Below are 11827 nucleotides of genomic sequence, written 5' to 3'. Positions count from 1 at the left end.
AATCTTTGCTAAGCGTTGACATGTAGCTGATATTACGTGTGTCTTCTATAATGAACCCGAAACTATACAACATCTATTTTTTGACTGCATTGTTATAGGACATATCTGGTCTATAGTTCCTGACATCATCAACATACTTGTTCCTTGTTCTTTTTCCTCTTTGCATTCCATTTAGAAGCAAAGAAAACCGGTGATATTGTTAATTTTGTCACATCTGCTACCTTGTGAGGCTTATGGCTTTTTCGAAATGAATTTGTCTTTCAGGGTTGAAAATGGCGAAGCTTGCGTTGCATCTTGGATTGGTAGGTTCGCTGATCAGCCAATGGGAGGTTTTGTGCTCCGACAGTCAAGTTGCGCTACGCCTCCGCTGCATAAGGTTACTTGATCGTTGCCGCAGGGAGCTTCTTGGGATTGTTTGGTCCAGTAATGTGTAGGGAGTTCGATAGGCTCTTTTTGCTGGGCCAAATGGTATTCCTGTTGAATGCCTATCTATCTGGCTTTAAAACTCTGTAACTTGTAATAATCCATTGCAGCTACTTTCTAGTTTCGGCAGAGAGCTGTGAAACGTTTTGATTGATATTGCCTTGGCTTTAGTAAAAGTTGTGATGGGGAGAGGGGGAACCCCTTTGATTTTTATTTAAAAAAGAGCAATGCTAGAGCTACGTAAAAAGTTCTACGTAATTAACGTAACGAACCAGGTGGATGAATATGATAGGAGATAAGAGGAAGGACGGGCCTACCCCTTGAAAATCAAGGGAGGGGGGAGGTTTAGTTGTTAGGTAGTTGATTCTCGAAAAAAAAATGTTAGGTAGTTTACGTAAAATGGTACGTAGCTCTTCATAGATGTAGGATTTTCATTTAGAAAATATGGATAGGGGGTGACGGGAGACAGAGCTTAGGCGTTCGCAACGGCTCGCCCATATTTCACAGAAAAATCATGCGTTGACGTGGCTAATTTGCGCTGACCCAAGACTCGTGCAAAATAGTTCACAAAACGTTTGCCTCAAAAGTGTAACGGTTCCGTAAAATTTGGAAAAGCCGAGATAGATTTTTTTATTTTTTTGGTAACAGAGTTTAACATTAGCATCACATCCCCACATTGGGATTGCGTCAAAAGTGTAACAAGATAGCACGATACTGACTCCACTGCCTGATCGAGTTTCTTCACCGGGACAGCTAACTAATTTTTCCATAACAGCCAACCACCGACGAGCTTGCGATCAAAAACACAAATGGGAAACCACATAACACAAGAGACAAGATAACTCGGGATCACGACGGCGAACTCGCAAGATGACTGGCCGCGTGGGGCCGTCCCCTCAGCTCCTTCAGTATCCGTCGGAGTTGCCTCCGCGGCCGTAGCCGCCGTCACGCCGCCCGCCGTACCCCCTGCCACCGCCATAGCGTCCGCCTCCGTAACCCCGGCCACCGCCGTAGCCGTCATCCCCGTAGCCATCGTCGCGGCGCTGGCCATACCCGCCACCACCGCCGTACCTGCCACCACCTCCGCCGCCACCCCCGCCGCCGTACCCGCGGGACTGGGCCTCGTTGACAACGATGCTGCGGCCGTCGAGCTCCTTACCGTTCATCCCCTCGATGGCGTCCTGCATCGCCTGCTCGCTGGAGAAGCTGACGAACCCGAAGCCGCGGGACCTCCCCGTCTCGCGATCGTTGATGATCTGCACGCGCCATACATGGTCGAGTCAGAAAGCAGCTAAGATATCGAGAAGAGCGAGAAGAATGGGTGTACGGCGGACCTTGGCGTCGAGGATCTCGCCGAAGGGGCTGAAAGCAGCCTCGAGGCCGCGGTCGTCGGTGTTCCAGGACAGGCTGCCGACGAAGCAGCGGTACTCGGCACCGTCCGACTCTGCCATTCCCGCGGGAACCTCACACGAACCAAGCGTACCGGATGGAGAGAAGGAGACAACCCACCACACTCTGCGAGAGCAATGAGAGGAAGGCGCCGCGCGCGGCCGAGCTTTATAGCGACGTTGACGCACCGTCCGGATCGCGTCCAGCTGACACCGATCATGGCAGAATACCAACATAGTGACGACATACATATACCAAACTGAACCATGGTGTCGACATTGTAGATCGAGAAATAAGAACGCTCTCTAAAACCAGCTAATATTGTGAAGCTACGTTGAGACACTACGTCACTATACATGGAAGGCTCAAGGAGGGTTCGCTACCGTAGAAAGCAAAATGTCTCATTTAAAAAAAAAAGCAAAATGTCAATGGGCTCAAAGAGTTTCTCATGCCTGCTGTGCTCAAGACGATGCATGTAAATCTCACAAGAAATCGACACAAACACGCCGCGATGTACTTGATGATATTGCTTCAGCGACACGGAAATTATCATAGTCGTGGAAGATAGAGTAAATTGCTCAAAGCCACCACATTTGTGGCTAGGGTTCAAAAATCACAAAAAACCACCAACTCTGAGGTAAGTGAGTAACAAATCACACCGATTCACAGATTAGCTCGCACAAACAGCAAAACTGACTGGTGGGACCCACTTGTCGGTCCAACATGGCATGTCTGTGTACACTTTGTTGAGGTGGAACGTGGGTCCCACATGTCATCCACCCACCTCCTTTTCCCTCTCTTCTTCTTCCCCATCCTCTTCTCCTTCCCCGTCCTCCTCAGGTGCGGCCATGGAGCTCCAGCGGAAGCGGCGGGCTGCGGTGGTGCATCTCAGGTGCGGCCATGGCTGCGGTGCTCCCGCTGGGACACGCGCACTCGGCCCGGCCTTCTCTCGCTGGGACACAGGCAGCCGACCCGGCCTTCTCCCGCTGGGCGAGCGCGTTGATGGGAGGCGGCCGGAGGAAAGGGAGGAGCCGACGGCGGATCCCGACGGCTGTAGCCGGATCTCGGCCGCGGGCACCGGGACCACCCCGTGCGTGCGCGGGATCCAGACGACAGGAACAGATTGGGCGGCGTCGCGGCAGGACTGCCTCCGGCAGCTCGGGCTCCCGGCACGGCTCCCTGCGCACGTGCGCCGCTGGCATGGCTACCTCGACGGGAGGGACACTCGCCGGAGCTGGAGCGGCGCTGCTCGCCAGCTCGGACTCCGGGCATGGCTCGCCGGGCTCGTGCGCCACCGGCATGGCTACCTCGACGGGAGGCGTGCTCGCCGGAGCTGAAGCGGCGCTGCTTGCCTACCTCGCCTGGAACCAGGAACCAGGAGTCGAGGCTGTCGCCGTCAGGGCAAGGCCGGAGTCAACGGGGGAGAGAGGGAAGGGAAGAGAGATGTAAGAGGCATGGAGCTGTCATGTGGGACCCTTGGCCACATCAGCGTATTGTCCATGTAGATATGCCAAGTGGACCCGACAGGTGGGCCAGCCCTGTAAGTTTTCCTATTAGTAGCGGCTTGCAGCTCGTTTAGTGCAATCTGTTACTCACTTGCCTCAGAGTTGGTGGTTTTTTATGATTTTTGACAAAAACGGTAGTTTTGCAGTACCCCAGCCACAAATGTGGTGGCTTTCAGCAATTTACTCTGGAAGATAGCATGGATTTTGATGTTTGCATGCCACCCCTTAGAACACCAAGGCTTGCACAAGGAGTTAGTTTTTTTTTACAATCGAAGTCGCTCACACACACGAGCACACTCACTCACATGAACGCACACACAACACATCCCTCCTACCCCTATGAGCACCTCCGAGAGACTGAAACGGCATAGCATTTTGAGATTGACAAAGTCATCATAGACACCTCGTAATTGACGGAAACGTCTCTTCCACTGAACGAACATCACCCAAAAGTCTGAAATAAATTCAAGAAAATGCGAGCACCAATGGACATCTTCAACATGGGCCCGTAAAATGGATATGGTATCCATGTATGGACGTGTTTACGGACAGTGATACGGAACTGGCCTCCAACCGTGTACCTTAAACGTCCACGCACATTTCAAAAGGAATTTGGATAAGGCGAATGGTTTTCATGCACACCGATGATTTTCATTTAAACCTGATCACATCCATCTCATTTTTTCATTAAACGAAAGCGTTCGGAAGTTACCTAGTCTAAATCTTCGCCCGCATCTGTGCTCCAAGTCCTTGTTGTTTCCCATGTCTAGCATCTTCGCCCATCGTGAGCCCCGGGTGAAGCTGTGAGTCGCCGGCGAGGAAGAGTAAAACATCGGACACATACGCTTTCATCTCCCATGTCCTACTCTTCCTCATCGGAGTTTGTGGCCTTGACGTCGCCGGTAGAGGTGATGTCCATAATTGACTTGGACGGGTCGGCCTCGCATTCGTAGCAGCCCGGCGTGAATCGTGCGGGCGGTGTGGTGCGAAGCAGCTGGTGTTTCCCGTCCATGGTCGCCGGTGCCACCTTCTCTTCCGAATGCGTCGCGACCACGTTGCTACCGCTGCTCGGGCACGAAGTTTGGATTCTCCGCGGCCAAGACCTGCTCGCTCGCGAACTCACTGTAGATTTGACCCTCCGCCGGCCGATGATGCGCGAGGAGGGTGAGGTGGTAGCGCTCCTCCTCTTGCGCCTGCCGGAACACCGACACCAGTGGCGCCAGCTGCTCCTCCGCCATGACGGCGCTGAAGCGCATCTGCGCCCGCTCCATGGTGAAGTCGGCATGGACAGGCATGGGTGCGGGCGCCGGCTCATCGTCTAATGCCTCCTCCATCGTGGGGTCGTCGTCTCTCACCTCCGGCAAGCTCGCTGGCAAGCCAGCCTCTATCTGTCGCGCATGATGGGTCTGCCAGCTAGCCTCAAGGCCAGCTAACTCGTGGTTCTGCTCCGTCAAGAAGCTCTCCCACATTGCTCTAGAGCTCGCGGTCACTGCTGAGGTGGTGCCTGAAGGAGGAAAGGAAGCGGACGTGGTGTCGTGCGGACCGTGCCGGATGTGGCCACATATAAATAGCGGGCGTCGGAGTTGGTTTCTCCAACGCCATGCATGTTTAATGTCGACAGGCGAACAAATGGGTAGCTGGTTTGATTGCGGTAGATAGTCATACCATCTTGTCCAGTCACGTCTCTCCGGCATTGAACAGGTGCACAGACCGGGACGTGGTGATGGCGGACTCTCGGCCAACGCTTCGCTTCATGCTGGCTCCAGTGACCGTCCGCGTCTGCTCTAGACTAGCATGAATGCGGCACGGAGAGCGGAGCTGCGTTCGCACGGGAAAGGGCGCGGGCACGGGAGATGTTTTTGGGTAGGGTGGGGTGTCATACGCCTAGATGGTGGTGGTCCGGACGCCCGCAAAGCTCCCCTGGTTTGCATTTTGTTGGCGGAATTCTGGACAACCAGACGCGTCTGTGGTCAGATGGTACTGCGTTCGATAGCAAACTGCGTCCGAATAGCTTGGTCAGGACGTTTGCAGGCGATTTGAGGGTTCTCGTTAGAGGTCATCTCTAGCATGGGCCCCTTAAATGGACAAAGTATTTGTCTACCGACAATGATATAGAAACCGGCCACCCAACCGTGAACATTTCAAGCTGAATTTGAACAAACCGGATGATCTTCATGCAACCAGACGATTTTCATTTAAACCGGAGCAAATTCGTGATTTTTTTTACATATATTTCAGTAAACAAAAGTTAACCTAATCTAAATCTTCACCTGCGTGCGTGTCCAAATTCTTGTTGTTCCACATGTCCGGCATTTTCGCCGGTCATGAGCTCCGAGAAGTGAAGCTGTGGGTCGTCGCGGAAGAGTAAGACATGGAACACAAAAGTGCCACATGGGACAGACCACTCTGTCACCTATGCCCTACTCTTTTTCATCGAAGTTCTCAGCCTAGACGTCGCCGGTCGAAGTGAGGTCCATGATAGACGTGGATGGCCAGCCTCATGGAGGTAGTGGCCCGGCTCAAACCGTGTGAGCGGCGTGAACAACATGGAGTTGCCAGCGTTCCTGTCTGCTGCAATCGCGTGCACCGCCAAGACCGCCTATGTCCTACTGGGCCGCGGCCGCGTTGTAGTTGGCGCAAGTGCTACATGCAGCCTCGTAGAGCACCCATTATTCAGCAACAAAGTCTGGGTCTTCCGCGGCCATGGCCGTCACGGCCTCCTTGCTCGCGAACTCACCGCCTCAAGTTGACTCCAGTGACCGGCATGAACGTGAGGTAGAGAGCGGAGGAGTGGTTGTGCGGGGGAGGGCACGGTCGCAAAAGATGTTTTTGGATGGAACCGGGTACACTGCGGTGGTCCGGACGCTGCGTCCATACATTGTCATAGATGCCCTAAGCTGGACTGTTAACTTGAGGGGTGTTTAATGCTCCACGCAGTTTGAACTGCCGTGGTTTAGAGTATCTCCAGCCGCGTCTCCAACAGGCCTCCCAGGCGAAATTTTAGCGCCGGTGGCCGAAAATCGGCCCAGTCGCGCCCCCACAATCTCGTTTAGCGCCGGTTTGGGCGAAATACAGAACCGATGATCCCGCCCCGAACCCAAGCGGCCGGGAGTCGCCTGGGCACGCCGGCACAAGCGAAAAGCGGCGTAGGGCCGCTCTGTCGGCGAGGGAAGCCTGTTTCCCGCCGTTTTCTCCCGCTTTCCCGCCTAGGATCCCATCTCTTCTCCATTCCTCCTGCCAAACGCTCGCCTCCTCCCTACCCTTCCGCCCGCCATGCCACCGAAAAAGTACGTGATGCCGTGCGCCGCGGATCCCACAGCCGCCGTCGCCGCCGCGGCCGCCGCCCAGCCGAAGCAAAGGAAGCCGAGGGCGCCGCTATCCAAGCCCACCGGCATGACCAACGCCGAGTGGAAGGCGGATGTGGAGCGCCGTGAGGCCGTCACCGCCGACAGGCACAACAGGGCCAAGAAGGCCAAGGAGAAGGCGGCGCACGCTAAGGCTGCGGCGGCGGCGGAACAAGCGGAGGCGGCGCGCGCGACGATGATGAATCCACCCGGTGGGCACACGTACGCGGCCTGGAGCCAGCAAAGCGTCGGCTCTCCGGCCGGATTCTCGTCGTCGCCGCACCCATGGAGCACGTCGTTGCCGGGCTATGCCGATGGGGACGCCCATGGTGGCTTCAACCCCAACATCACCTTCCCCCATGGGCACCCTGTCTAGCGCACGCCCTCACCCGCGTTCGCCGGTGTGCAGTACCCACCGTACACGTACTCGCCGCCGGACTACGCAGCCTCACCGACGCCACCTCTTCGCCGCGTCCTCTACTCGCAAGCCGCCTCCTCGACGCATCTCGGCGACGCCGACGCGACGGAGGCCGACATGGAGGACATCATCGCAGCCGGCTCGGCTACCGCCGCCGCTTCCCCCGGGTTCACTACCCGGGACGGCTCGATTGACCTCGGCGACATGGACGACGAGCTCGACTACGGCGAGGAAGAGCCGGAGGAGGAGGAAGAGGGGGAGGAGGAACCGGCGCCGACGAGGAAAGGCAACAAGAAGAAGAAGAATGCCAAGCCCGGCGAGCCACGCATCAAGTGGGCGTCCAAGGAAGAGGAGTGCCTCGCCGAAGCGTGGAAGGTCGTCTGCCTCGACCCGGTCACCGGCACGAACCAGAGCATCGAGACGTATTGGGACCGCATCAAGGCCGAGTTCGACGAGCAGAAGCTCGTCGACCCCTACTTCAAAAGCGTGCACATGCAGCGTGGGTCGAAGGCGATGGCGAACCATCGGGGGCTCATCGAAACGACGTGCAACAAATGGCATGGGATCGTCAAGGAGGTCGCGGCTCGCCCGGAGAGCGGCACCAGCATCGAGGATCAGGTATCGCATACTGTTGCCTTCAGCCGTGCGCGCCGCGTGCGCGTCGAGGACGCCGACTGATGTTCTTTCCTTCGGCGCAGCTGCTTCGCATGTTCGCCATGTTCCGCGATGACAATAGCGACGCGGAGTTCAAGTACCTCCACGTCTTCAGGCGGATCGACAGGTGCGAGAAATGGGCGGCCGTCCGACGCACCCTCGCCAAAGCCAAAGAGACGTACAAGCCGGACGCGCCGACCGGACGGCAACAAAGGTGCCAAGAACGCGAAATACGCCGAGTTGGCTGCCGCGCGCGTGCAAGATTCCATCGAACACTGCCTCGCCGACGCCAAGACCAGGGCCGCCCAGCGAGAAGAGAAAACTGAGGCGAGGTGGGCTGTTTTGATAACGAACAGCGCCGTCAAACTCGACTTGCTCCGGACCAATGCCGCCACGAAACTCAAAGCTCAAGACGCGAAGAAGAGGAACAACGACCTCGCCTTCTTGATGGGCGGCGCTGACATGCTCCAGAGCGGCGACGAGAAGCTCAAGGCGTGGTTCTTGGCGGAGCGCGGCCTCATCCTGAATCAGATACCGGCGACGCCGCCGCCGCCGCCCAGCCCGGTGGCTAATGACGATGCCTCCGCGACGCCCAGCCCCACCGATGATGCCTCCGCCGCCACGCCCAGTAGCACAGAAGCCGCGCCGACCAGCCCGGAAGCCGCGCCGACTCCTTACAGCCCGCATACGCCGACGACGACGCCGCCGGAGGTTGAGCTCGACGTTTGATGCACTCCTTCCGCATCCTTCCTTTTCTGTACGCCGAACTACTTCGTGTCCTTTTATTTGATCGCCGAACTGTGGCACCGAATCGCCGAACTATTGCGATGATCGCCGGTTTGTTGTTTCTTTGAGCTGGAACGATGGAGTTCGAATATGGGGCGCCTTGGGGGCGGCACCTGGGGGCCTGGCTGGGGAGAAACGAACCCCAGGGGCCGATCTAGCGCCGGCTCGCCCCCAGACCGCTCTTTTTCGGCGCCCTGGGGGGCCGAATGGCTGGAGATGCTCTTAGCTATCAAGAAAGGGAAATGTTTCAGCTCGGCGCCCCGGCGGAACGCTGACCGGTCGCCTCCCTCACGCGTGTCCTGCATGGGCCCCACGAGCTTATCCTTTCCACCGCTTTCCTTCTTATCCCCACGATTCTCTCCCTTCCGGTCTCCTCTTTCTCTAAATCTAGCCAGAGATTTGCCCTTCGATAAGAGACCTTCACCGTAGCATATGAGGTAAAAGCACCCCAGGTACACTAAATAGCAGAGAATGTGATGATTTAGTCCCAAACTTGCAAAATGCAACTCCACCATACCCCAACTTGCACTGGATGTGACGATTTGGTCCTGGGCCTATCACAGCGAATCGTCCTGGGCCTATCACAGCGCGACAAGTGGCAGCCAGATGGGTGGACCGGTCTTTGCCTGCACTTTTGCAAAAAAACACCATGCCATCTTGTCTAATTAACCCGCGCTACATGGTGAACGATCAGTGTTCGGTGGTTGGACTAAAATTTTCAACATCGATCCTTTGGATGGGAGCACCATCAGTAGCACCTCCCGTGCAAATGGGCATCAAGAACTACAGAATCTATTCTATGAAAAGAACATAAGTCCAGTTTGATTTGATTCCTTACCTCAAGAACCTTCTCCATTATGCCCATGTCCAAAATGTCCGGCTTGAGTCCCACTCCATTTGCAGTGATTAGGTGAGGCCCTGCAGATTGGTTCAGTTAGCAGCATGAGTATATAGAAACTAAAAGAAGAAGAATACATCATTTACAAAAAGCCCGATAGGCTACCTGGCTTGCCACCATTCAGAATATTTGCTTGGGCGGTAGGTTCAACTCCATAGATCTTCGCATTGGGATTCTTCTCCTTGAGGTACTTGCCGACACCGGTGACAGTACCGTCACTGCCGATCCCCATGCTATAAACAATTGGACAAATGCTAATTTGCTATAAACAATTGGACAAATGCTAATTTGCTATAAACACTAAAGTTTGCACAAAACAATACTGGATGGAAATTAGCACTGAAAGCTTTAGTGTGCATCATGCCAATATATTTATCTACGGGTAATTGCAAGTGGCAACGTACTCCTCATGGTTCCTGAGTTAACTGCCTGCTGCATGATTTCCGAGTTGTACAAGGACTATTCACTCCGTAATTTAGCAAACACGTGTCTGTAACCTCAACCATCTCTAGTACAAAATAAAAAGAAGTGCACACCACGATCTGTTTTATTTCCTTGCAACTACTAGTAAATGGTTCTCAAGAAATAGTGTCACTGACTTTTTTTTAGAAATGGTGGATGACCCCCAGCCTCTGCATCTAGGAGATGCATACGGCCACTTTATTGATTATTCTCGAGGACCTTACAAAGTATTACAAACAATAAACCTGAATCCACCATCTTGGCAACATATGCCGCTACTCATATCCATATAATGAAGGGATGCTAGTTGGGCCACTACCCAAACCACTCACCTAAACCTAACATCAAAAGCCGAAAGCCCCAGCCGAGCCACATACCGGGTCTGGGGCACAATCCGGTCAGACGCACTCGTGTGTCGTCGCAGCCATCTTCCACAGGTTCGTCTTCAGATTATATTGAGGCTTCTACCTTGTCTGGCCACTCTGCCATCGACGTCACCATGACGCCAGACAGCTACCTCCTCCTGCGCGAGTCCATCTCCGCACATCGGACGCCGAGCCTCCACAGCGCCATGCCGCCGATCGCCGCCGCCATCAATGTGTGAGATGAAGTACCGCTCCACCACGGCAGGTACAAGGTAAGGAAGGGCGAGGTCCCCATCGGAGACACGACCGGAAGAGGAGCACCACAGCCACGAGACAAAAACACCTGCCCGAAGCTGCGACGCAGTAGATCAGACGGGCCGCCACCAGGAACCAGACAAGCTCGCCATGCACGCCCAACATCCCCATGCCCAAGTCGGCGCCTTCAAGAAGGTGACGACGTTGTGGCGCCGCCGCCGCTTATCCACCGGGGCTAGGGTTTTCACCCGAGCGCAGGGGAAGGGGGGAGGCAGGGGAAGTTGAGCCTCGGCGCCGCCACCAAGGAGGGAATGGCGTCCGGGACGCCATCGACGCCGTGACCGCCACCGGCGGCCAAGGGTTTCCCCCGGCCAAGCACCCTGCCGCCACCTCCGAACCAGCCACATCATCAGCAGGCGCGAGCACGCCAGAGATCCAGGCCGGCCGGAGGTCATACGTCACGAGCGGCCCAGAACGCCTCAGATCTGACTAGGGGAGCCCGGGGCCTCCCCGTGCCACGACCAGCGCCCACCAGGACCTCGCTGGCCGCGCAGCCGAGGGGACCCGGCCAACCTCACCGACGAGCACTCCCCGCCGCCGGAGGAGCGCCGTCCGCACCAGCGAGGCCGCCGCCTCAGATCCGGGCCCTCACCACCGAAAGGGAGCGGCCAGAGGCCTCGCCGCCGCCCTCACAAGCAACCGCGCGGGGGCCCCGGCGACCGCCTCCGGCAGTGGCGAGGAGGAGGGGGAGGTGGCGGCGCGAGGGAACCCTAGGTCGCCCCTGAGTCGCCCTCGGGAGAGCGACGCGGGGGAGTCGTCAGCAGATGTAACCTGTCTATGTAATTGCAACTGGAACTGCAACTGGAACTCAAAACATAGCTATGTAATTCTGTATTTTTAACAGTATAGATAAATTTGATATACGCAGAAACTATAATGCCACGGAAATATCACAATTGTAATTTAATCATTTCCCCTAGTTTCTGCATGCAACAGGTAAATGACAATTTCAACAACAACTTCAACTGAATGGAATGGGAATTGTTTTGTGCAAAACTATAATGATCAGTACACTAACAAAGATGATAAAAAATGGAGCATGAAAAACACGATTTGTCAGACCATGGCAGTTCAGCAGTGAGAACACAATCAGATTGGAAGAACATATTGAGCTTAGTAGCTTACCTTTTGCTTCTACGATGAACCGGCCATCTTTGTGGCCTTTCGACCATCAGCTTCAGTAGCACATATACTTTCCCGCGCATATTCTAGCAGCCAAGGCTGTAGTGGCGGAGTGAGCATCGAATCAATAAGGCAAACGGATTTTA

The 11827-nt window shown here is 55.3% G+C and overlaps 1 protein-coding gene across 1 annotated transcript; it reads right to left on the bottom strand.

The window, feature by feature from the left end:
- Window positions 1-986: 986 nt before the first annotated feature.
- On the bottom strand, window positions 987-2012 carry LOC123141513 (glycine-rich RNA-binding protein). Its single transcript, XM_044560631.1, has 2 exons — window positions 1758-2012; window positions 987-1679 (listed from the first exon to the last, which is right to left on the bottom strand). Exons 1-2 carry the CDS (start codon window positions 1872-1874, stop codon window positions 1329-1331), a joined length of 468 nt encoding a protein of 155 aa, XP_044416566.1. The 5' UTR covers window positions 1875-2012; the 3' UTR covers window positions 987-1328.
- Window positions 2013-11827: the final 9815 nt, after the last annotated feature.

This window comes from Triticum aestivum, chromosome 6D (genome assembly GCF_018294505.1).
Source record: "Triticum aestivum cultivar Chinese Spring chromosome 6D, IWGSC CS RefSeq v2.1, whole genome shotgun sequence".
In the NCBI taxonomy this organism is placed as follows: domain Eukaryota; kingdom Viridiplantae; phylum Streptophyta; class Magnoliopsida; order Poales; family Poaceae; genus Triticum; species Triticum aestivum.
Note: the sequence above shows the minus strand (reverse complement) of the source record. Positions and strands in the feature narration are given on the sequence as shown.